The sequence below is a fragment of the Lissotriton vulgaris genome, chromosome 3_1 (genome assembly GCF_964263255.1).
Source record: "Lissotriton vulgaris chromosome 3_1, aLisVul1.2, whole genome shotgun sequence".
Lineage (NCBI taxonomy): Eukaryota > Metazoa > Chordata > Amphibia > Caudata > Salamandridae > Lissotriton > Lissotriton vulgaris.
Window position 1 is genome coordinate 710,101,491 of NC_141689.1, and position 27,044 is coordinate 710,128,534.

Here is a 27,044-nt window from a genome sequence, read left to right on the forward strand (position 1 = left end):
GTAGGTGGACTCCCCCTTTCTGTCCTTCACCTCTTAGGGACCTGTCCCGCAGTGTTGGAGGGTCCTGGGCTCTATTGGCTCCCTTACCCACACTTTCTGGCCAGACAAACTGCAACGCTGTGGTTTCATGACCTGGCTGGCTTCTAAATTCTCAGAAACCTTTTTTCCAAAACTTCTTCATCTGATTCCTTCTGGCCACCATGAGGCTAGGGCACATCCTTAGGAGATTAGTATCTTGGTAGCTTGCTTCCACCCCTCCTTAACCAAACTGAGAGGTCCATGGAGGACTTCAAATGGGCTCAATCTTACTCCCTTCTTTGATACCTCCCTGTAGGCAAAGAGTAGGCGTGGTAAGATGATGTCCCACTTTTGCCTTATGGGCTCAGGCAGGCCAATAATCATAACTTTCAGGGTCTTGTTAAATCTCTCAATAAGCCTTATACTGTGCACAGAGTTCAGAGATTACCCCAGAAGTGTACACAGCTCAATGCAAACTGAAAGTGCTCTATTTCTGGTAGTATGGGCGAGCAGCCTTAGGCTAACATAGAGGAGTGTAAGACATTTGTTGTACACACAATGACCAATAAATGACACACAGCTCAAAAAGTAGATCCATACCTATTTTATAAAAATAAGCTTTGCTCAGTATTTATTTCAAGACCAAGGTCTTCGCAAAAAAGGTAAGTACGTTTTAAAATAGAAAATTCTTTTCAGTTTCCAAAGTAGACACTTAGTGCAATTTTCAGTCTTTGCTATTTTTATCTATGGAGGAAAACAATAATGCAGTTTTGCAGGTAAGTATCCAACTTACAGTTCCAGTTTTCGGGTTTCAGGGTCAGTAGGTGTAATGAATGTGACTTCTCACCAATAAGCCACACCCAAAACCTGCACTCCCACTTTGGAGGCAAATATACAGCTGCACCTTTAAATACACTTTGAACCACACTTCCTCAAGACAAGGAAAGGACACAACACTCCCTTTAGGCAAGGCAAGAAAAACGAATCCAGGTGCATTTAAAACAACACACACAAGTTTATTAATGCAACATTTTAGAACGGTAGGACAATATATATCAGTAAATGCAGATTCCCAAGTATCAATTAACTACAATGAACAATTAGAATAAAATGAAGTATGTACAGGTAGCAAAGAGTAGAAAATATATACAAGAGAGAATGGTTAGGAACACCTCACAGATTGAATTTGCATCATCCGTGCCCACTCAAGCTGGGGTAAGCCCGTCAACAGCCCAGGAAGGAGTTCAATCAGGACTCCAGTTCTGTCCCTTCAACAGCAATACGTCTATTCTATGGTGAGCTTCCACCTGGCCCTCAAAGGTTCCCAGCTTAAATATCATTACTAAACGTGAGACGAAGTTTCTAGAAAACCTCGCCCCCTTCACCTTGGAAATAAACGAGCTGGCTGTACCAGTCTGTGTTAAGGCCAAAACTTGGAGGCAGAGTTGCACATTCTACAGATAATATCCAGTTCACTCTGGTCGGTGAGGTGCGAAAAATAAGTGAGGAGCAGAAAGACCTTGAATATGAATAGCAAGCACTGCTGTGTACGCAGGAGCAATGCAAAGTCAGACATGAGGCCATATCCAAGCCAATAGTAAGCACTTATAATTCAAGCACTGCTGTGCACGCAGAAGCAAGGTAAAGTTAGAAAACAAGATGACATAGGCCATGTCAAAGCCAATAGTAAGCATAATTCTCATAACCCAAACCACTTGCAAGCACTACTGTGCATGCAGGAAAACTGCAGCAAGGCAAAGTCAGAAAACAAGATGACATGAAGCCATGTCAAAGCCAATAGTAAGTACTTATAAATGTACTGTTCTACTCCTTGACAGCTCTCACTAAAAGACAATAATATTATAAGAGAGGAGAGAACCAGGCATATGCAGGACCGTCCCATAAATCCAGACTAGGGTAAAATAACACTCTAAAGTCAGTTAAAATGGTGGTAGTTGAAGATCATCATAGGGTGCCATACCACAAGAGCGCCTCTTTCACTACAGCAGTGGGCAAAATTCAGGTAGGCAGAGACACTGCACAACCAGCAGCACCGGGGTTGGCCGTGTGCAGAGGTCCACGTTAAAGATTAGTCCCAATATTACATAAAAGGAGACTGGGGGTGCTTGAAGACACACTGCTTGCAGGTAAGTAAAGTGACTGCTGGGTTCAAGTTTCGGAAATTAAAACAAGCACAGGGGTAGTCACAAGGCAGCACCAAACGTACACCGCCAGCGGCATAGGATTGGCTGGGTGCAGGGTGCAAACAATGTGTTAGGTGCCGAATGCAAATGTAATGGAGATACTTGGATTCGAAAACAGACTGCAGGCGTCGAACTGGAGGCTGCACGAGGTCACCAGTGACAGCAGAGTTAGGTTTGGATGCTGTAGGTCATAGGGACACAGTAAATTGAGCTCCTCAAGGCCTAGGGGTTTTGGGTGTCCTTTGACGTCTGGTTTCTCTTACTGGAGTCTGTCCCGGTCAGGGGGAGCCTTTGGATTTACACTGCAGGCGTTGTCGTGAAGTCCAGGAGGGGTCAGTCAACTCTGGACTTGAATTCAGTTCTTTTCTGTTCGATGGGCCAACTGGACAGAGGCCGGAGGCGTCTGGTGCATAGTGGTCAGGGATTGTCGATACAGAGGGCACCAGAGTCCTTTGGGTTGGTTTCTTATGGACAGAGCCCCTGTCCTCGGGAGTTCAGGTCTTTCTCAAAGGCAGGCAGTCCTCCCAGGGGTTGTGGAGGTCGCTGGCAGGCTTTCTTTTCGCAGGGCCTATGAAGCTGCAGATAGGCCGGTAGGGCTAGTGCCAAGTCAGTGGGTTTTGACAGTCTTCTCTGCAAGATATCTTCTTCGTCCTTTTTCTTCTTAGGTTGGCAGGAACTAGTTTTACGGTCTGGGGGAGCCACCTAAATACTAGATTTAGAAACGTTATAGGAGAGTAGAAGGTAGGGACACCCATTAATATGCCACCCTTCTGTGGGAGAGAGGCATAGCCCTAGCCCCGATTGGAGACATACTTCAAGAGGATGGGCACTGAAAAATGTGATTTACATCTCCTCCTCCACCTGAGGGGTTGAGTTGGTAAAGGTGGGCACACCACCTATTCTTACTAAGTTTTACCGCCCGTTCTCCTGCCTAAAGTGGAGGTTTGAACCAGGTGCTGCCATCTGCTGCTAGCAGCATAGGCTGGGGGTCACATTTCAAAGGCAGCAAGAGCACTGTGCCCATCCTGGGAGAGGATGTGTGACACCTTCGGCCAGGATGTGCTTTGTTTCTGGTCCCATAGAGCGGGGTCTCTCGGCCTAGGGGTTCCAGAAACATGTCTGTTGGTGGCAGGCTGTCTAGAGCCAGTCTGAGACAACATCAGGTATTGTAGGTTTTCTGGGGTATTTCTGCGGTGCCCTCTGAGTATATGTTGCCGTAAATCCCACACTGGCATCAGTGTGGTTTTATTGAGAGGAGTAGTTTGGTACCAAACTTTCCTGTGTTCAGTGAAGCTATCATGGTGCTGTGAAACTCGGGTTGTCGAGTTTCCAGCCCATGTACTCTCTATGGCTTCCGTGACACTTAAAATATTAAGGAATAGACCTCAATTTTGTTGGGGCATTTCTGCTCATGCAAATATGCCCACATCTGAGATATAGAGCACCCTGTCTTAGGGCTTGTAAGCCTTAGGCAGTGCTTACTGACATGGTAAACAAGCAGTGTGCCATGTCGTCTTTCTAATTTTTGTTTGCTTAAGGGCATTCGTTCTTTAGTGGCAATCTGCATGGCCTAGGTGAGGGGTTCTAGGGAACACTCTTCAGTCCCAGTGCCCTAGGTGCCCAGGTACCATAGGGACACACAGTTTTAGGGAAGAAGGACTGGCACTGGGGACCTGGTTGGCAGGGACCCTGTGCACTACAATCAAAACCACATAATTTTCCAGGCAAAAAGTGGGGGCTAACCAGGTCAAAAGAGGCACTTTCTCACACGCCCCCCTTCCCCAAACCCCCCAACGAAAGAGGATGAAACTACCTTCCCCTGGAGAGTCTTCATCTTCTAAGTGGAAAAACCTGGAAAGGCTATCTTCATTGGCATGGGCAGTCCAAGGTCTGTGTTCCACTGTAAAGTCCATTCCCTAAAGGGCGATGGACCACCTTAGCAGTTTGGGATTTTCACCTTTCATCTGTTGTAACCATGTGAGAGGCCTGTGGTCTGTCTGAACTAAGACATGAGTGCCAAGCAGGTATGGCCTCAACTTCCTCAGGACCCAGACCACAGCAAAGGCTTCCCTCTCTATGGCACTCCAACGCTGCTCTCTGCGGAGTAGTTTCCTGCTCATGAAAGCAACTGGCTGGTAATGTCCTTCATAGTTTGTTTGGGCTAGTACTGCATCTATCGCATGCCCAGAGGCATCAGTTTTCACAATGAAGTGCTTGGAGTAATCTGGAGCTTTCAGGGCTGGGGCAGAGAACATTTCATCCTTCTGAGTGTCAAAAGCCTTTTGACAGTACATTATCCAGTTCACCTTCTTTGCCATCTTCTTGGAGGTAGGTTATGTGGGGGGGGTCACTATGGACCCATAATCCTTCACAACCCTCCCTCAACAACCAGTCAAGCCAAGTAATGGCCTGACTTGGGTGTGGGTTGTTTGGATCTTGGGTTGGAGTGGCTGGACTTGGCCTCCACCTACCCAGTGGACCAAGTACACAACCTTCCCCTGCCCTATCCGGCACTTTCTTGCCTTGATAGTGAGGCCTGCACTTTTCATAGCTTCAAGGACCTTCCCAAGGTCTAACAGGTGGTCCTGCTAGGTGGAGCTATACACGGCAATATCCTCCAGATACACTGCACTAAAGGATTCCAATCCAGCATCGACTTTATTCACCAACCTCTGGAAGGTGACAGGGGCATACTTGAATCCAAAGAGCATCACAGTAAACTGGAAGTGCCCACTTGGAGAGAGAATATAGATTTTCCTTTTGTTCCAGGTGTCAGAATTATCTCCCAGTAACCAGATGTGAGATCAAAGGGACTCTGATACGTGGCTGCCTCCAACCTGTCAATCAACTTGTCTGCTCTAGGAATTGGATGTGCATCAGTTTTTATCACAGTGTTTAGATCCCCATCGTCCTCACAAAACCTCTTTTCTTTCTTTTCATCATTGGAGTGAGGTTTGAAGACTACGAAAGCTGGGCTGGCCCAAGGGCTCTCTGAGGGTTCAATGACACCCAATTGCAGCATCTTGTTTACTTCAGCTTGGACGCTCTCTCTGACATGATCAGACTGCCTCTAAAGTTTTTTTTGACAGGTAGGCTGTCACCAATGTCCCCTTCGTGGATACATCAGCTAGTCTGACCAGGGGGTCAGAGAGGAGCTCAGCATACTGATTTAGGACTTGCCTGCAATCAGCCTGCCGTTGTTTGGGGATGGTGTCTGACAAGACCACTTCATCAATAGACCCTCTGGTTTGCTGGAGAGGAGATCGGGGAGAGGTTCCCTCACCGCTTCCTATCTCCCATCTGTGACCATGGTCACATCAGCTCTGTCATAGTAGGGCTTCAGGCGGTTGACATGTATAATAACCCTTTTGGGATATTTGCAACTACCAAGGTCCACCAGATGGGTAACCTCCCCTTTTCTCTCAAGGACATGGTAGGGTCCCATAAGTTTGTCCTGGAGGGCCCTAGGTGCCACTGGGTTCAATACTCGTCCCTTTTGCCTTGATTTGAACTCCGCCATGGAAGCCTTTTGGTCAAACCTCTGCTTCTGAATCTTTTGGGTGGCCTGGAGGTTTTGGCTAGCTTTTTCCTTGTACTCAGCCATCCTGGAGCGAAGGCCAAGCACATAACCCACTATGTCTTGTTTTTGCTCTCTGAGCGTTTTTTCCCATCCTTCCTTCACAAGACTCAGAGAATCCCTAACAGCATGCACAAACAGAAGTTCAAAGGGAAATATCCCCACTCCCTTCTGTGGCACCTCCCTGTAGGCGAAAATCAGGCATGTAAGTAAGACATCCCATCTCCTTCTGAGTTTTTCAGGGAGTCCACCAATCATGCCTTTCAATATGTGGTTCAATATTTCAACCAGGCCATTGGTTTGTGGGTGGTAGGGCGTAGTGAACTTGTAAGTCACTCCACGCTCCTGTTTTTAAGTATGCAGACATGATGTTTGTACCTCTGTCTGATACTACCTCCTTAAGAAAACCAACCCTGCTAAAGATGCCAAGGAGGTCCTTGGCCACTGCAGTGGTGGTGGTAGCCCTAAGGGGAAGAGCTTCAGGATACCTGGTGGCATTATCCATTTCCACCAGAATATATCTGTTTCATGAGGCTGTTAGAGGGTCTAGGGTGTGAACAATGTCGACCCCAACGGTTTCAAGGGGTAGTCTAATCACTGGAAAGTGGAATTAAGGGGAGTTTCAGGTGGCCTCCTGCCTTATCACTGGCTTGGCATTAGACACAGAACTGACAAAAAAATGTCATCTACTCAGACGTCCCTGGCCGCTAGAAGTGATTGACTAATCCTGCTAATCAGGTACCCAGGGCCTATGTTCCTTCCCTATAATTGCATGGAAGCCTAAATCCAATTGGCCTCTCTGGCCATATGTCAGCCCCTGGTAAATGGTCCCAATGGTACCCAGGGCACTGTGACCAGGGAAGGCCTATAAGGGCTACAGAACTTATTGTGCCACCCACAGAGGCCCTGTACCCTGACACACACACACTGCTTTTGCAGGCTGCGTGTCTTGGTGCAGAACAAAGTGAAGAGTTGACATGGCACACATCTCCGTGTGCCATGCCTACAAACCACTGCCCTGGCATAGATAAGTCACCCTTCTGGTAGGGCGCACTATACCAGTGGTGAGGGTACAGGTGCATGAGCCCTGTACCCCTACAGTGCCCAAGTCAATTCTTGGGCATTGTAAGTGCAGTTCTGCCATTAAGAATATATGGTGCTGGGAGGTTGTCATTACTAACTCCACAACACCATAATGGCTACACTGAAGACTGGGAAGTTTGGTATTTAACTTCTCAGCACATTAAACCCTCACTGATGCCAGTGTCCTAGAGATGCCCCCTGACACTCAACCAACTTCTAGTGACCTGACTGAGTGGCTGCTTAGGCTGCCACCAACAGACATGTTTCTGGACCCCTGGGTCGAGAGCCTGCTGCTCTCAGGGGGCCTGAAATAATGCACATCCTGGGACTAAGTGCCAAGCCTTCTCCCACAGGATGGGCAACGTTCAGGAAGGGGAAGCTTCACAGGCATGCCGCATTTGTGAACCTCTCCAGACCATTTGCTGCTTTCAGCAACTGGTCCCCACTGGTTTTCCCCCCTACTTTGGTATGAGGGAACGGCCGGAAATCAAGTGAGGGAAAGAGGTGTGCCCACCTCATGTGGAGGAGGCAAGGTGAAGCACAGCTCTGAGTCCCTGCCATCTTGAGGATGGGGTACCTAGCCAACAAAGGACATGCTCCTACCCCCCTCCCTCTTGAGGCTGGCACGATAGGGGGTGTATCCACCCCCGGGGAAGGGACTCATTGGTCCCTGCCCTTTACCTACCCGTAACACCCCTAAATCTAATATTTAGGGGGCACCCTGAACCTTGCTTCCTCGGATCCAGCCTGACAAAAAGAAGGGCTTAATAGCTGTGCAGCCAGCTAACAAGAGGAAGACGCCCACTGACTTGGTCCCAGCTCTACCGGTCTGTCTCCCCTCAAACCTGCTCCTGCGAAATCCTGCTGTGTCCTGCAGCCAGCAACCTCAGAAACCTCGGAGGACCTGCCTGCTTTCACTTCCAAAGACTGCTTCTCCCATGAACACTGGATTTGTTCAACTGCAACTTCTGGCAGCAGCCGGAAACCGTGGCTCCAGCCCACTGTGCACCCGCCGAACCCGGCACGAGCTCGAGTGGGAAAATAGCACAAGGAGGTCACCCCGGCGATCCTGACCCGAGATCAGGCAACCTTTGACCTGCCTCAAGCCTCCAGCCGACGGTTGCAGCCTAATTACGAAAGGACCCCCTAACCACGACCAGGAGCTGGTAAGAAGATTTAACCCCAAAAGGCACCCCTGCCCCCGACGCCCCACAGCCTTGTGTGCTCAAACAGACGGTGCCTAACCAGCCCTTAACTTCCCAAACTACCTCTCCAAGTGGTGGTCGCACCCAGAAGTCCTTTGTTTCCCTGCCTGCAGTGCTTTTGCAAACCAGAGGTTCCCCATAGAAAACTACAGGGTGCCCGATGTAGAAATAGCACTCTGCACCCGGCCGTCCCCCAGCACCCCTTCACCTGACGCCCCAGGGTCTTGTGTGCCCAAACCAACAGTGCCTAACCAACCCCTAACTTCCCAACTTACCTTTGAAAGTGGTGGTCGTACCCAGAAGTCCTTCGTCTCCCTACCTGCAGTGCTTTTGCAACCAGAGGTTCTCCATTGGAAACAGGGCATCTGACGTCGAAACACTACCCTGCACCCGGCCGCACTAGTGCCGCTGAGGGTGCCCCTTTGGTGATAATTTGTTTACCCATTTGCCCTGAGCTAAATTCCAAGAGCTTTGCTCCCACAACCCAGTGGCCTGCTTGCCAGCAGCCACCAACCGGAGGCCCCCTATCCCCCATTGGATTACAATGGGTCTCAAGACTCAGCACCCGGCTGCCCTAGTGCTGCAGAGAGTGCACCAACAGTGCATTACTGACCCTGGGGGTCCCTGAGTCTAACCCCAGATTCACAGGGACAGTATCCACCGTCGGGCTTCTACTTGAACCTTGTCCTCCCTGATCAGCTAGGCTGGAGTGTGCTGGTTGTCTGGAAGTTAACATTTGCTCTAAAATTTCGTCAACTGAATCAGTATCTGACCCATTCCATCCTTTCTTAGTGGAATCCTTATCCTTTTCTTTCTTAGTGCAGCTAAAGAAAGGAGATTATAGAAGGAACCAGATTGTACCCAGTGATTACATCAGAAGCTGCTGTTTCTCATCCCATCGGGAAATCGCTTAATTTTTCACTGGTCTATTGTTCCTTCTCAGATATCTTTCCCTCTTTTTCCCTACCAACCCTTTCCCAATCATGTAATGCTTCATACTGAATTGGTCTAGGTGGTGCTCTCATCTCATATCTCATACAATTTTCTCTTCAAATGGTCAAGAATTCTGGTATTAAATGTCCTATATCTAGGAAAACTCAAACACCCTCTGTCTCAGTAATTCTGCTCAATTTGGGAAGCCAAAACCAGGTGTTCAGACTATGTTCAGTAGTCCTAATGCATTCAGGAATACTCTCAGGGGATGCCTATTTACCTTTGCATACTGGAATAGTAACATCCCCTCTCACCAAATTCATGAAATCTTTAAAACATTTCATAATGACAAATCAATTCGAACCAACACAAAATATTCAGAATGTTTTGGTTTTGCCTCGTATGTGTCAAATTTCAATGAGCCAATTACATTTCAGCTATTATTTTTCACCAGTCTCTGTATTCAATCCAAAAATACACTTTTTTGGGAGACCCAATCCCAGTGCAGAACTACAACGTTACCAACCAAACAGTAATCGACCAATCATCGCTGCGAAACACTATGACTTAGAACTTCACTCCTTGCAGCAGTTCATCCTCTTCTACAATTTTCTTCACATTCACACAACTTCGACAAATAACTTCTAAGCATCTTGTTTGCTCTACTAAATAGAAACAACAGTATTACAATCATTCAAGAATTTTCCACAACTGCAAGTGAAATCTCGACCAGCGTGAAATCACCCAAACCAATGTAGTTTCCCCCGTTTGTGTAATTAGGTTCCACTAACACTGATCAATCACAACACGCTCCGTATTTCTGTGTCAATGGTGTAGGTGATGGTACCTCACACACTACACCCAAAATCCTGCAAACAAGTTTTCAAATTTTTATATATTATCCTGGGATCTTTTGACTACAACGAGCCTGAAATCTTTAATCACTTTCTTTCAACAACTTATAGATACTTCATTTCACTCACTCATTCGAACCCAATATATTAATCCAAAAGAAAAACGCAACCACAACATATTTGCCCTGTTAATACTCACACCTTCAAAACCTCAGCCGCAGTTGAATACCACCTTGACAGATCTTCAAATTATGGACTTTGGATTCAGGAATCGGGGGATTTTAATTAGAGTTTGGGTAATATTTTAAAACTCTATTCAGGGTGTGAACCTATTCCTCTGATACCAGATCTCATAGTGCGTAGATTATGAAATATTTAATAAACAGCTCAACCTTTAACTTTATCGGTCAACAGATCTTTGCCACCATGTGAAAAAATGGAGCACAAATCAAATTCATCAACTTATAGCATTTTCAAGTTAAGTCAATGATGAGAGGTTTGGTAAAGTTTTTGGGGCTTTATTTCTCATAATGGTTTGTGTTTCTTTTGTTTAGGTTCGTCTGATTAGTCTCTTTACAGAAATATCCAGAAAATTTGGTTAGAGTCAGCATGTAAAAATAACCACGTGTTCCATAAGGAAAAAGTCCCTATCTTAAAAGGATCTAACCTAACAAGAACCCATAAAGAGTTGCATTTGGAAAAGAGCAAGTTTTAGCATAGAGGGAGTGTCTCCTAGAAAAATCAAGGAAACAGAAAATCACTGTTAGCAGTAGCGTACTGCAAATTGGGCAAGAGTAGCACAGTGAAGTGTTAAGGGGTATGACCGGGAAAGATGCAATGAATACAATGCTGCTACATTCTAGCTAGGAACAGGTACTATATTGAAACATGAAAACATATGTTACAAACTCCGAGTGCTAGATCATCTTGAGCCAAAGGAGAAGGATATTCTAACGGTCGGTTGTCTTTCCTCCCAAATCTCATGGTAAGCGCTTGAGTCAAGATAATGTTATCAGTAGCTTGGTAACATTTTGTACAGTTGCTATACTAGAGAAGGTTTTCAAGAGAACCTTTTTAAAGCCTACTCTGTTAGTTGTTCAGTGTTCCATTGTGTGTTTAATGGACTAGTCTATTACAGTAAACATTTTCTATCTGCAATATCTTGGTTAAATCATGAGAACTATAAGCATATAACAAATGCATTTGCCTAAAACGATTAAATCATATCATGTGGGGGAAGAAAGAGATAAATTATCTGATAGAGACATCTAGCCACTGATTCCTTACCTTAGATTCTCCCCAGGCGCCAGACTGGAACCGGAAATCTTTTCATCAGTACCCCTGCGTGTTGGTAGAGGGCGTCATGTGCCTCTATGCCGACGTAGTCCACGTATGCAATGTCAACGGATTCAATAGAAGTCCCTCCCCGGCGCGCTTCTACAGTTTCTTCTTTTCCGCGCTTACAACTCGGATCTGGAGAAGCGTTTACCTCAGGCCCATTATTGGCCTACTATGACGTTTTCATTGTTGAAACAGTGAGCTTTTCTGCTCAAACCTTGTGGGTCTTCAGGACCGCAAATTTCGTCCACGGACCCTCACTCTTTTATATGTGGTGCTTGGGACTACATCATGGTTCAGAGAAGGGCGACTCCTGGCGTCTACTTGGAGCAAAGGTGCTGTGGAAACGTCGGGGGATTCTCCTGTCAGCGCGGCTCTCGCAGTCACTGCACTGTCTGTTCGCAGGCACGCTCCAGGAGCCGTTCTCATGGATGTCACTCTCCATTGTCGTCCCATTATAAGTCTTGATGCAGGCAGTTAAAGTTGCGTCATCCCTAGAGTTCACTGCGCAGACATTCCAACTTTCATGCCGCCTCCCAATTGCCAGTTGATGACTCCATACACTGGTTCGCCCAGGCGAAGTGTGCTAAAGAACAATGATGGATTTAACCCTGATCTGTGACTAGGGCGAGTGTCTGAAAAGTTTCAGCTTTCCAGCCATCATCTCCTTGTATTTGCTCTGTCATATTATAAATGTCAGTCTTGAGTCTCTATGTATTTTCATTAAATTGAACTTCTGCTGTTAACCATAGTCTCCAGTTTAATGTTTCTTCTTAACTATTCTGTCTTTCTGGTACAAAATGTGGACTGCTAATTTAGGTTTGACCTCAATCAAAATCACAGTAAATAGTAAAGGTCTATTTTGTCTGATGTGTGTAATGTTAATGTAAGCAGCTCTTTTCCCATTTAATATGTAGAAAGAGTTAGAAAAGACAAAGAAGATTAAAGAAACAAATATAATTCTCTAAAGTTAAGAGGGCTGCTAGGAGTGTACATATTTAACTTGGAGAGTGAATAAGGGAGTTGTGTTTTTTGGTAGGGACAGTCTAGTCCACTTTGTTTTTAGGGCATGGGGTCTGCCACTCATAAGTTGCCTCAACCTCCGATTATTTGAGCACATAGGTGTGCAAAGCAAAGAACCAGCAAACGTTTTCCTTCAGAGGAGTTTGTCCTTATTTGTGCATTAAGTCATCATGGCCCTGAATAACAGACCGTTTATTGTTACCCTACTCAGTGTTGCTCCTTTTATCAACTTGGGAAGGATGAAAGGCTGAGTAGACCAGATGGGGTTCCAACCTCTGACTTTGAATGAAAACTGATACCTAAAGAAGATGTATTCGTCCACTGGGTCCCCGACTCTGTTAAGTCTAGAGTTGAAATGTGAAAATGAATTGTCTAAAAACAGTATGGTGCAGACAATCTAAAAATATTTGATCCCCAGAAGTCCTATCACTCTCAATAAAAACAGATCACGAGGATAGTTCATTGGTACTTTGTGTATTTTTGTACTGTTACTTAATATAAATGTATTGCTGAACCAAACACTCTGCATTTAGCATTGTCACGTTCCTACTTTGCTTCAAGCACTGAGATGCCCATAGGCTGGAATTGTACGATTACAAAAGAATCGATTTTATATGCTACCATCATTCAGTTATTCCTTCCTGTTTTCTAGGGAGTATTTCAATTTTATTAATAGTGTTATTATCGTCTTCAAAACAAGTTATTTTCTCTTCTTAAGGCAGTTGATTTAACAAGTTGTGGGAACTTTGCCTTAATTGGACTTTCAACTGGAGAAGTAGATGTGTACAACATTCAGTCTGGCATTCACAGAGGACACTTAGGAAATGACAAAGGTAAGATTTGTAAAGTTTTTGAAAATGTTATTAAACCCCTTCCATGCATGGCGAATTTTCGCGCTGTGCGGGAGATTTACATAGTGGGCAGGATTAGGACAGCCCCTGGCCGTCGTCAGCACACGCCCACCATGACGCATTACAGCGAGGGGCCGTCATGAGCATGCAAGGGGTTAATGTGGAGTGGATGTAGTACATTTTTTACTTTTTGTTAAATAATTGACATTATTAGTACAGGGCAACATAGTTAAGATTTGATTAAGTGGAGGTGAAGAAATGATGCAATAACAAAAGGCACATGGAATATTATACGGAAGGTCCACATAGTGATCATTATGAACCATTTGCATATGACTTTGACTTTTGAAATGACCACAGTCTGTTTTGAGTTGTGTTTCAAGTCTTTTTTGCAGAACCTCGCTGAGGCGGCAGATCTTGGGGATGGTTGGGTTACCTTAATTAGTCGTTATGAAGTTGTGGGGTACTATATGATAATGACTGTTGCAGAAAGTGTGGATGAAGATAGGTGTGGATGAGTAACACTGAGTTACACGGGATGTGTTCTGCTAGATAGTCATGACTCTTATTTGCCACACTGCATACTGCCACACCTGCCATTTCACTGATTCAGCTTTTCATTTTTAGCCTTCTCAATTTGCAACTGTTTTTAATGAAGTAATTCCAGTGAGAATAGGATATTACACTTTAATTGTATTGTTTTTACTTAAATTAGTTTATTGTATTTTATTTGAAAGAGACTTCTAGCCTTAGATTCCGTAACTTGGATTAATCCCCAGCAGTCAGGCTGGATCTAGATGTTTTTGAGCTGTACCCCTGAATGCCATTAGGTGGCTTTGTTGCAATCCACATAGGCAGCATCTGCGCCAGAAGTGATGTGCGCGGTACCTATATAGGTGCCACCTCCTTGCACAGTTCTTTCCTTTCCATGCCAAATAGTGCTGATTCGGTCAGAGCCACTGTACGAAAGTGCCCCTTTTTGTCATGGTCACCCTGGCTTTTTGCCTCTGGTACTGAGGTTTTTTAACTAATGTGCACTGGGTCCCTGCTAACCAGGCCCCAATACCAGTACTCTTTAATTAAAATGAGCTATAATGGTCTAATTGTGTTATGTTGGCACACACTCTAGCACCCCTGAAAGTCTCTAGTAAATGGTACCCCTGGTACCTAGGGCAAGAGTACCTACAAGGTTCCCCAAGGTCTGCAGCATGTGTTGTGCCACCCTAAGTGACCCCTATACAAATTGCATGCAAACTACCATTGAAAGCTACATGACATGGTGCAAACCCTGTGTGAAAACACGACATGGCACACTCACTGTGTACCAGGCCACAGTCACTGCACCTAATATATATCACCCCTACAGCCGGCCTTATAACCCTAAGGCATGGTGCATTTTATTACATGTTAAGGCATAGCTGCATGAGCAGGAAAGCCCCTGTGCTGTCTAGCTTAATTACTAGATAGTACAAGTGAACAGGGAAGCAATCTTAAGTATATGTACTACATCGTGACTCTGCCCTGCGTGGTGTTGCCTACCTTGGATTGTTTTGCTGAGCTGTTCCTTTTGCTGTTCCTTCTCGCACAAGCCCACAACTTGCAGAACCCGCTTCGCGGGTCCCGCAGCGTGGAAAAAGTCTCTGGGGAAGTTGCTGCAGACTAGTGGTGGACGCTGTAACAGGGGAAATCTAGGGGCAGTGCAGCAGGGCTGCGAGCGAGTGCGGGGACTCCATCTCCCAGGAGTCCCTGCTGTGCCAATTGGCAACTCCTGGCCCGCTCTCCCTGCTAGCCCCGCCCCTTGGGCGGACCATATCCTATAAGAACAGAAGCCACTGCAGCTGCGCGGGAGCGTCCCGGGAGAAGCCCGGGACAAGGGCGTGCCGTCTGTGGCCGTCAGGGGCTGCAGGAGGCTGGGCCCACTCTCTGTCATTGGTTATCTAGCGTCATTTACTGGACAAGTCCTTGCTAGCTGGAGCGAACTGTTGCATCCTGTAGCCTTGTTGATGGACATTATTACTAAGTTATCTCCTGTATTTAGAGTGGTCTAACTGCGGTTTACAGTGTTCCAACCTATCACTTGTGCTGTAAGGACCGCTAGCATGCCTCTAACCCCAACTACTTCCCCTTTAAATCCCCTCCCGTCCTCGGTTGGGGTGCCAATTTTGGGCCCTCTAGACAAGTACTTCACTAGGGCCGCTCGCGACATTGATAGAGAGATTGCCCTAGCTGAGAGACGTGCTGAACGCAGGCAGTCTATCGAACTCCTTAAACACCCCCTAGAGAAACGGGCATCCCTTGGTTCTCTGGCATTGGTCCCTCCATCTCCACCCTTAACTGTGCCAGACCCAGGAGATAAGCCACAGGATCCATTATTGCCGCCCAGTTTGGTTAGGGTGGTAGGTACGTTGAGTTTTAACACCCAGACCGGGACCGAGCCACTGGTTGTAGTCTCAACCAACCTACCTCCCCCCATGCCTACAGCTTCAGTTATCCCATCTACTGACGGGGAACATCCTGCCTCACAAGGCGTATCAACCCATACAGTATCCAAAAATCACCATACTAAAAGAAAAAGGAATACCAGTTCCCGAAAAGGTTACCACCATAAACACCCCAGGAAAGTTAGGAAACTTGGTTCAGTGACGGGAGCTTCCTATAAACCTAAAGGGGCTGGTCTAGGTGGGGCTCAAGTTGTTAAGGTTGGGGTGTCCACTGGCGATCCATCAAGCAACCCAAGTGACACTCTGTCGATGTCGCCTGCCGATATTACTCCCCCAGACTCACCCTTACTCGCACAGATAGAGAAACTGATGAAATCCCTACTGACCCCCATTGTTGAACGAGTTAAAAGGTTAGCGGACCGTCTGGACAGTTTCGAACAAGCTACCTTAGACAACTTCTTTTCAACTAAATCCTTAATTAAAACACACTCTAGGACTGGGATCAGTAACATAGGCGGGGTCCATGCGACCACAACTACCTCTATCACTCTACAAGATTCTTCTAATACAAGGGGGCTGTCTATCGGGGTACCTGCCCCAGAGCCCCTTCCTTCTGCTGCTGTTACTGCCAAAGGGGGGCCTCGATCTTCAGGTCAATCCCAAAAGACTAAACCCCACCCCTCAGACCATTCCGGGGCAAATACATCCCAACCCAAGGAGTGCTTAGCTAGCGAGGCTATGGTCACCACTGTTAGATCTACACCTGGGAACCCTGGACCTAATAACCGTAACTCCTTAGCCCAATCCACACTGGCTTGTCCTGTCGCTCTCCCCTCTAGCCAGCCCAACCCAGTTCCTCCTAAAGTACCCCGTAGAATTCCTCCTATGAATCTGCCTCCAGACTGTCATCCATTTGTTGCCATCCTTACCAACGTACCACCATTGTTGGTTGGGCAGCAAGAATCCTTCCAGATGCTAAAAAATAAAACCATGCACTGGTTAAGGATTAATAGACCACTGCCCAGGGAAGTCGACGGGTTGATTCTTGGTGTCAGAAGGGTAGGCTGGGTAGGCAGTAGTCACAAGCGCTTTGAGGGGAACTGCGTGGTTGTTAACTTTGAGGATTCCAGGGTAGCTCAGTTGATTTCTAACCAGAATTTAGGCACTAGTAGTGCTGGCATTGGAGTAGTCGATCTGACTTTCTTTTACCCGAGAACAGTGGGCATCCATTTCGGTACGACCCCAGAAGTAAGTTGCTACCACAATTTTCCCATTCCTGGTTTTGACCCCTTTGCTGTGCCTTACCACCATACCCCATGGCCGAGGACTTATGGAAGAACTGCAGGGTACTGAAACGACATTCGCCCCGGGCCAGCTCTCTTATCCTTGGGTACGAGCCCACAGTTGAATTCCTGCCCCCTGGAGACTACCACAAACAGTGGGATTTCCACCTCCATTGAGAGTGGTCCCCAGCCTCAGGGTGACAGTCCTGGTAGTGGGTCTGAGGGGGAAAGCAGAGTAATTTGCTCACCCCCTGACGGAGGGCAGGATACTAACCTCGTTCTCCACGCCGAGCTAATCACGGCTGATCCTGTCATAATGATTCTCAGCTGGAATGTTGCTGGGATTGCGAGGAAGTTGGCTGTTCCGGAATGGAACACCTTAGTGGAGGGTTTCCATCTGTATCTTCCAAGAAACTTGGAGTACGGAACCATGCCACAAGGTAGGATATTCATCCTTCTCTCTGCCAGCAGTCCCTTCCCCTTCTGGGAAAGGCCGTCCCTCTGTTGGTCTTCTTATATGGGTCGCTATTTCGCTTGGTTGTCAGGTCACCCAGCGCGTGACCGACTCACTCGACCTTTTGAGCATATTGCTTACTGGACCCAAGAGAGGGCCAGCCCTTGACATTTTTAACATCTGTGTTAGGGGATCAAAGGAAGGCTTATTGTCCCCCATTGTGTCTGAGTTAGAATCACGGTTAAGAGGGGGCCCAGATAGTTCCCACGTTCTAGTCGCAGGCGACTTTAACTGTACGTTCGAGCCTCTTGGGCTGGAGGATTCCCTAGGGACGGTTGAGGAAGACACCAGAAGAGGCATACCAGCTCTAACATTACCCCCTATCAGAAGGTGGTCCCAAGTGGCAGTCCAAATCTATTCCCTAACCCTGGAATTCGACCTTAGGGCAGTGAATGGCAGGACGTCTCTGGATCCCTCCGGAGCGCATTCCGACAATAGGGTGGATCATACGTCTAGAATAGACTATATCCTTCTTGATGTTAATTCCTGGGACCACTTGTTGGATATGGAGGTACTCCCATCAGTAGAAAGCAACCATAATCTGCTTTCCCTTGCTCTACGTCCCTTATGGATGGAGTATCTAGGAGTAGATGTGACCTCCCTAGCACTTGCGCATCAGGAGATTTACCCTTCTAATTGTGGTAGGCGCCTAAAATGGGGTAATATCGTCATGGACCAAGAGAAAGTCCTATCCATCTCAACACTTTTGACTTCTGCCCAGTCCAGGTTAGCCGATTCCTCATTACATTCAGAGGAAGTAACGTCACTCTTTTGTGCTACCACTGAGGCTTTGAGCGAATTCTTTTATCTTCCTAATACGGGTCCTCGTGCTGGAAAGCCCAAACCTAGGCAGAACCCCTATGCCTGGTACACAAAAAAATGCAGGGAGATGAAAAGCTCCTTGATTTGCGCCGTAAAGAGCAGTTCATTGGACGTCATACGCTTAGCTAGGAAAAACTACTCACTGACTGTGATCGCAGCAAAGAAGGAATGGGAGTACTGCTTCGGGGAGGATCTGAGGAAAGCAAGTTTGAATAGGGATGCAAGAGGTTTCTGGACCCTCTTAAGATCCAGGGACAGGCCAGACATCACATTGATGACGTGCAATATTCCCCCACAGAGCTGGGTTAACCACTTTTCATCCCTCTACACTGTAAGCAACCCACCTATTAACAATGCACCCCCCACAGGAATTATTATAACGGGATTAGAGACCGATCCTTTTACCGAAAGAGAGGTGTTGGACGCAATTAAAACCCTTGTTCCGCTGAAAGCAGCGGGGCCAGATGGGTTGCCAGGTGATATAATACAGCCAAGCCCCAAGGAGTGGGGGACTCTCATATCCTCTCTGTTAAATGCCATCACCGAGGGCGCGCCCATACCTGAATCCTGGAAGGGGGCAGAGGTTGTACCGATATACAAGAAGGGGTGTCGGGATAACCCTGCCAACTACCGGCCAATAAGTCTAATTGACTCCACCCAAAAACTGGCGGGGAAGGTGATATTGCGAAGGATGCTCGAATGGATGGACGACAACAACATTCTGTCGGTCCTCCAAGCTGGGTTCCGTTCTTGTACCGGGACCATCGAGCAGGCCTTCAGATTAACTCTTCTCCACTGGAAGGTGGTGGTGCTGGGAGGGGGTAGTCTATACCTGGCCTTTATAGACTTAAAAACTGCTTTCGATCTGGTTCCCAGAGAGAAACTATGGAAGGTCTTGGTGGACTTAGGGTTGCCCTCTTACATTCTCTCCTTGCTGTTAAAACTTCACGATGGCAATTTTGCACAGGTGCGTTGGGGCACAAAAGGCGAAAAAACAGAAAGAATTCCAGTAGTTAGGGGAGTCCGACAAGGTTGTGTCCTGGCGCCCACTCTGTTTTCGCTTTATGTAAACGGAGTGGTTGAACATCTGCTTGGCACTCCTTCGGACGCTCCCTCCTTGGCGGGCAAACGGATCCCCACCCTGCTTTTTGCGGACGACACTCTCCTAATTTCAAAGTCCCCTATGGGTCTGCAAAGCCTTTTAAATAGCTTCCAGGAGTTTTGTCTATCGAGATGGTTAGTAATCAATACCGACAAAACTAAATTCCTGGTCATGAACCCCCCCAGGAAACTTGGTAGACCCCCGACCCTGAACTCAGAGCCACTAGAGAGAGTTTCCGAGTTGGACTATTTGGGTATCCGCCTTAACGACTCTCTTTCCTGGAAAACTCATATCTATAAAATGCTACTGGGCCACAAAAGGGTAGGAGGAGCACTTCTTAAGAAACAACGCTCCTCCTCTTGTAAACCCATTGCCCCAGTAGTGGATATATATAAAGCGAGAGGGGTCAGTGCCGCTTTATATGGGGCAGAGTTGTGGGGTACCTGCATTTGGATCCAATAGTTAAATCAGAGAACAAGTTTTTGAAAGACCTCATGGCCTTGCCACGAAGCACTCCAACTGTGCCAGTGCTATTGGATCTAGGCTGTAGACCTATTGGGGACCAAGCTAAACTTCGCCCACTGCTTCTTTGGGCGAGGTTGTGGCGGGTGCCAGAATTGGCCTCCTACGAGGGAGCTCTGTCTGAGGTCATGGATACGGCAGGGTGGTCTAGAATTAAATGGTTGAGGGACGTCAAAAGATTATTAACGGAGATAGGGTTACCTGATGCTTGGTCTACAAAATCTGCCCCACCTAAGGCCACTATCAAAAAGTTGTACTAGAATTGGGTTACTGCGAAATTACACCAAGACTCGCGCCATTCCAACACAACAGTAGCTTTCATGAGAATTAAGGATGTGGTGGCATATGAACCCTACCTAGACATTATTACCATCCCGTTTGACCGCACTCTGTATTTTAAGTTTCGTGTGGGGACCTTACCAGTAGGGGAGATAGTTGCCCGCTGGAAGGGGCCTCAGCAACTTTCACCCTTTTGTGCATCATACCCAACTTGCGTAGAGTCAGTCGTCCATATTTTCTTTGAATGCCCGGACTATCGTGTTCCGCGAATCCGTTGGCTCAAACCACTCTGTAGATTGCTGGGCACCCGCCAATGTATAGTGGCAATGCGCATTTTAATGACTGACACCTCCCCCATGATTGTATGTGCTGTGTCAAAATTTTTGAAATGGGCTTGGTTGATTCACAATAGAAGGCTTTCTGTTTCAATGTAATCCTTGTTTTAACTTGTCTAATTAACTATTGTATCTGCTTTTATGTAACTGTGTATAAATAGATTGTATGATATTTTTTATAAACTGTATGTTTGTATTGCTTTTATGGTATTTGTATACCGAAATAAAGCCTATCAATCAATCAATCAATCAGTATATGTACTGGGCACTGGGCGTTACGAGTTGCTTGCTGGCTTCACTGAAACCTATGGGGCTTAAATACCATGTCTTAATAAATGTGTACTTTTGGCAATGCCAGAATTATTATGACATGCACCCAGAGGGCACCTTAGAGGTACCCCCCTAAAAAATCTACCTAGTGTGCTGGCTGGCTGGTATCTTCAAGCCCTCCACTGCAGACAAGTTTCTGGCCCCCTGCAAGTAAAATCCTGTGCTCTCTGAGGCCAGAAACAATGTCTGCTACAGAGGATGGTGTTCATACCTCCTCCAGTAGAATGGCTAGAGGTTTAGCATATCAAGGCCAGGGGCTTCAAAGCCCCTGTCACCTTTGAAATGTGACCCCCAGCTTCCTCCAGACATGGAATGCCACCCCCTGCCCTCTGGCTCATTTGGCACCAGAACAGGTGGGAAATTAGCTATGCAAGTAGGCATGTTGCTCCTCCAGGATAGTCATACCCCTATGACGGTCTATCTGACGTGCTCCACGAAAGAAGGGGTCCACCTTCTTGTTTTAGATGGAATTAGGAACTCTGGGACAGGGTTATTCTCCACAGGAAGTGGCCATATAGGGGGTGTAGTGACCGCAAGGGTTAAGTAGCCCATTGGATACTACCCTTCATTCCCCCTAACACCTCTAAATTTAGTATTTAAGTGGCCCCTTGACACAAGGAACTCCGATTCGTCTGCCTAAAAGGAGGACAAAGTAGAGTCGAAGACGTGAGAACTGTGGACCAACATCTACCTTGGCATAAAACCCTACCTTGCTGCTGCTCTCCCTGCAAACACTGACTCATCCGGAATTGGGACAGCCTTCCCAAACCCTTGCTGGACTGCCCAGCACTACTTTAACCTCACCCCTTTTTCTTTGGAGTGGAGGAGCCAATTACCAGCAGACACTAACTCAGCTGCCTGGTACAGCGTTTGTTGACCCCCAGGCCCACCAAGGGAGTAGCGCCCCAGCAAGAGGTCTTCGTGTTCCAGGAGGTCAGATCCATTTCCTTGCCAAGTTTGGAGACACCAGGACCCCCAGGAGCCACCCTGCGCCAATAGCCGAGGTACTGGAGCCAGTTGCCTGTACCAAGGCGTGTTTATGTTCAATTGGAACAACACTGCTGCCAAACCGTACCTGCTTGTTGAGGGATGCAGAGTGAGTCCAGCTCCACACTCAGAGTGGCCCTGCTGTGTTTCCTTTCCCTCTCCTGTAAGTGCACCAAGAACTGTCAGAGCCTCCAACTCACCGATCCGCCAGACAAAATACCTCTGTGCCCGAGCAACCCAGTCGGAGCTCACGTGGACCAAATGTCGAGTCAGTCTTGTGTAGATTTTGTGGACTTCTCAGTCAGAATACTGGGTGGCTGGTTGAAAGGCAGTAAGGTGCAAGGTTATGAAGGGCTTTACAGTCTATTGAAGAAATAACTCTCTAAAGTAATTGTACATCAGAAAAACAACATCAGTATCTAGTGGATTTAGGGTTAGTCCCTCCCCAAGAGCTGGGGAAGACGGCTGACCTTTGGGTCAAAACAGGTAGGCTCAAGGAGGGGCTGACCAAAAGAAAGGGGTTGCTAATAGCTTCCCTCACCCCCGAATAGAAACGTGGGAAACAAATGGGAAAAACCCAAAGAGTCTTCTAAAGGCCCCCACAATCCTGTTCTGGAGGTTGGGCCCAGAGACACTTCCCTATCAAAGGGTGGGTACCAGGGTAAGAACTGGGATCTTCAACAGGCTTGTTTTTTCAACTGTATGGTAAATGAACACCAAAGTAGGGGCTCTTCCTGTCCCCAAAAGGCTTCGATTAGTGTTCTTCTAGTCTCTACTGGGGTGTTGAGTCTCCAGATGGGATCCTTAGTGTGCCCTGACCTGTTCAGAGAGCACACTGAAGCTACTTTAATCTCTGAAGTTGATGGATATAACTTCCCTGGCTGTCTGCCCCAGTAACCTGGAGAAGTCTAACAAAAGCCACATATCAATGGGGCTGAAGTAGAAGAACTGGGGAATACAGGTGTAAGTAACACCAAGTTGACTAAAAAACTGATATCCCCAGAACAGTACTTGACTGGACAATCTTATCCAGTTGTCAGGGCTGATAGCCAAACCAATGACCATCCCATGGTGATGGTGACCTTATAGTGGGGAGGGGTTACTGGCCAAAAGAAGGTAATTATGTCCTCTGCCTTTCCAGTACAGTATCTGCTAGGAAATGATCTTGAGACCTCAGCATGGGCTGAGGTTGAGCTAAGATCCTATGCAGCCATGATGGAAATACCTAAATGTGTGTGTGTGTGAATACTAGAGCTCAGTGCTAAGTGTAAAAAAGAGGCGTTGGAACCTGGAATAATGGCCCAATCCACAGAGAAAAGGAAAGAAATCTGGGGAAATAACTTCTACAGAGGCAAAAGCTCAGGTCCCCTCTCCTCAGGGAAGACGGCCTGCCAGCCCTTGAGGGAACTGAGCCCCAGGAACTTGGGCCTTATCAGCCAGAGCTCTTAAGCCAAGGGGCACCCTGTCGGAAGATCTTTGCCAGGGACAGAAAATCTATCTCACTCTTAAGAGCCTGAGACAGCAAGCTGCTGACCAGGAAAAGGGAGATGTAAGTGGCACCCAATGAACCTATTGAAAAAGGGACTTTTGTGTACCTAGGCCAGCGACCCTACACCTGGTGCCACTAGAAGAGAGTTTTTACTCTCTCATAAACATGACATCCTCCTAGCCGAACATATGGGGCAGAAAATGACATGGAGTAGGTTAGTCACCTACTTCTACTGGCCAAGTATGTCCCAGAAAACAAAGGAATTCTGCAGCTCCTGTGCTACCTGTCAAGCCAGTGGCAAGATAGATAGCAAAGCAAAGCCCCCCTTAATCCGCTTCCACTGGTTGAGGGTTCCCTGTGAAAGGGTACAGATTGACCTTGTTTGTCCCCTTGACCCCTAAACAACCTCAGGAAACAGATTTGTGCTGTTGGCAGTGGACCGTGCAACCAGGTATCCTTAAACAATTCCACTTAGGACTGTCAGTGCTCCTGCAGTTGCCAAGGCCCTCATAAATATTGTAATAAGAGTGGGATTTCCTGATGAGGCGGTTTTCGACAGAGGTAGTAACTTTGTCTGCTTACCTAAAAAGCTTTATGGGCTGAGTGTGGGGGAGACATTTTAAGTTTACCACCCCATATCACCCACAAACAAATGGTCTGTCTGAAAGATTAATCAAGACCGTGAAAGGTATGATCATGGGACTCCCTTTTGCAATGCCTGTTTTTTTTTTGTTTACAAAGAGGCACCACAGAAAGAAGTGGGCTTCATTTAGTCCCTTTGAGCCTCTGTTTGGCTATCCTTTTGAGAGGGCCACTATGTTTGGTAAGGGAAGGCTGGGAGAAGCCTCTCAAAGAACCCACACTAGACATAGTAGACTATGTGCTTGGCCTTCATTCCAGTATGGCTGAGTACATGGAGAGCGTCAATAAAAACCTAAATGCAAGCCAGGAGCTTCAGAAGCAGTGGTTTTACCAAATGGCTGTACTGGTGGAGTTCAACCAGGGCAGAAGCTATGGGTGTTGGGGCCTGTGGCACACAGGGCTCTTCTGAACAGGTGGCGTTGACCCATCCCTCACCTAGAAAGAAAGTGGGAGGTCACCTATCTGGGGGACCTTGGCACTTCAGGAGCCCCAGGAGGGTTGTCTATGTGAATGGCCTTAAACTATATCACATCAGGGTTGGTCACTGATGAGGATCAGGAAGAAGAATGAACCTCTCCCTGACCTCCTCTCCAATAACTCTTAAGGTGGGTCTCTAAAGGGAGTTGTCTTCTCAGACAACCTCACTGCTTAACAGCAGACTGACTGCAGGCAAGTCCTAAAGCAGTATGCTGGGCTCTTTTCTTTGTCCCCATGTCAGATAACCCGGTTTACACAGTCTGACCAAGTCAAGGAAAGCATCAGAGCTGAAGTGCGCAAGATGCTGGACTTAGGGATGTTTGAACCTTCTGAGAGTCCCTGGACCAGCCAAGTGGTCTTCGTCCCCAAACCCCATTCCAAGGGAGGAGAATCAGAGCTGATGTTTTGTGTGGATTACAGAGGCCCTGATGCTGTCACTAAGGCAGATGTGCACACCATTCCAAGAGCAGATGAGCTCAAAGACGGGTTAGGTGCAGCCAGGTTTCTCAGAACTTTTGATTTGACAGGTACTGCCAGAGTGGGCTAACCCCAAGAGCAAAAAAGAAGTCAGCACTCTCCACTCGAGATGGGTATTACCAGTTTACTGTGATGCCTTTTGCTTTAAAGAGTGCCCCTGCCACCTTTCAAAGGCTGGTGAACAAAGTAATGTCTGGGCTGGAATCTTTTAGTGCAGCATATCTTGATGATATTGCGGTCTATAGCTCCACTTGGCAGGATTACCTGATCCACCTTGGTAAGGCCTTTGAGGCTCTGCAACATGCAGGACTCACTATCAAGGCAAGCAAGTGCCAGCTAGGGCAGGACTCTATTGTATACTTGAGCAACCTTCCTTGTATGTGCAGGCCAAGTTCTACCCTTACAGCCCAAGAGCCAGACTATTCTGGGCTGGGAAGCTCCAACAACCCAGACTCAAGTCATGGCCTTGACATGGTACTACAGGAGGTTTGTGAATGGGTATGCTTCATTGTGGCACCCCTCACTGAACTGACCTCAAAGAAAGTAAACTGGACAGTGAGGTGTCGAAAGGCTTTTGACACTCTTAAAGAAGCAATGTGCTGGCCGCGACTGCTGCGCATCTTACACATTTTTGGTGAGACCTCCGGCCTCTACATGAATCCTGACAAATCAAGGCTGTGGACGCTGGGTGGTCAGCGGAGCGTTGGGGACTGGGCTACAGGCCTCCAGGTGGCATCGGGCGGTGTGAAATACCTGGGGGTTTTCCTATCTGAAGATGCAGTACTCTCCCGGGACCGCAACATCACCCCGGTGTGGGATCGGGTACGTGAGGATATGAAGGTTTGGGCGCGGATGCCGCTTTCTATACTCGGCAGGTCTGCTATTTTCAAACTGGTGGCGCTCCCACACCTGGTGTATCAACTGCAGAATCATCCCCATGTGATCTCACCCCGCTGGTTTCGCCAGCTTAACTCTGCCCTGAGCGGATTCTTGTGGGAGGGGGGCGTAGCTCGGGTGACTCTACGGACATGCTTTTTGTCGACATATACCTGAGGCCTGGCGACGTCGGACGTGCCCTCGTATTATCAAGCAGCGCATCTCCTGGTTTTGAACGACTGGTGGTATGGCGTCAGGGGCGACCCGGCCTACGCGGTTGAGAGACACTTAATGGGCTCCGCATCCTTGCATATGTTGCTGTATGCGGCACCTCTCCGGAGAACCCTTCCCTCGACCACGCAGGTGGTCTTTCATGTGTGGAGGCAGGCACTGCAGCGGATGGGCTGGTGGAATGTCCTTACGCAGGAAACCCCCCTTTGGCGCAATGGTCGGCTCCCTCAGCTGAACGCCTTGATGGGCTTCAGGGGATGGGACGCCATAGGCATTTCAACCCTGGACGATGTACTGTCCGGCGATACCCTTAAATCCTTTACAAACCTGCAGGAGGACTTCGGGATGCCCCGCACCCAGTTCTGCAAGTACCTCCAGTTTCGCCATGCCCTGGCACCCTCATTGGTGGGCCTGGAACAGAACCCCAAATTCAGTCCCCTAGAAGCCAACATTTTCATGGGAGAGCTGCCAGACAAGAAGCTATCGCGTATCTATTAGACGCTGTTGCGCCACTGCTCCTCGGACCTGAGCGGCCTTAAAGCCAACTGAGGGCGGGACGTCGGGGACATGGATGAGGAGGACTGGGTGGAGGCCTTGGAAAGTCCCAGGGGGGCGGCAATCTCCACGCGCCTGCGACTTATTCAGTTCCGTTATTTGCACCGCACATACTACACCCGACAGAGCTTATGGAAGGCGGGGTTCGTAGCCTCCCCCGAATGCCTTCGTTGTGGCCTAGCGGTAGGCACACTACTACACACAGTTTGGGAATGTGCATCGCTGCAGAGGTTTTGGGATGGGGTCTACCACTGCTTAGTCGAAGTTTTGTCCTGGGAGATACAGAGAGACCCTAAGCTAGCGCTGCTGCATGTCATGGCTGGGGTGGGGGGAAACGGGTATAAGCGTCACCTAATGCTGCTGGGGTTTACACTGGCGAAACGCGATATCGCGAGAGCTTGGAAGGCCCCCCGGGCCCCATCGCTCACAGCCTGGAAGAACGGAATGGATTACTGCATGGGTATAGAACAACTCATATTTATTGCAAGGGGATGTCCCGGGAAGCATTTCAAAATTTGGAAACGGTGGGCGGATTATCGGGGTCTGGACTTGGACCCACCGCCTGAAGAAGCCACCCTCCCGACAGTGTGAGGAGA

The 27,044-nt window shown here is 47.7% G+C and overlaps 1 protein-coding gene across 1 annotated transcript in view; it reads left to right on the forward strand.

The window, feature by feature from the left end:
- WDR36 (WD repeat domain 36) overlaps positions 1–27,044 on the forward strand; it is a 443,575-nt gene that overhangs the window by 210,184 nt on the left and 206,347 nt on the right. The window contains exon 14 of the mRNA XM_086963545.1: positions 12,954–13,068. Coding sequence (XP_086819671.1) covers positions 12,954–13,068 — 115 coding nt within the window. The remainder of the gene's footprint in view (positions 1–12,953; positions 13,069–27,044) is intronic.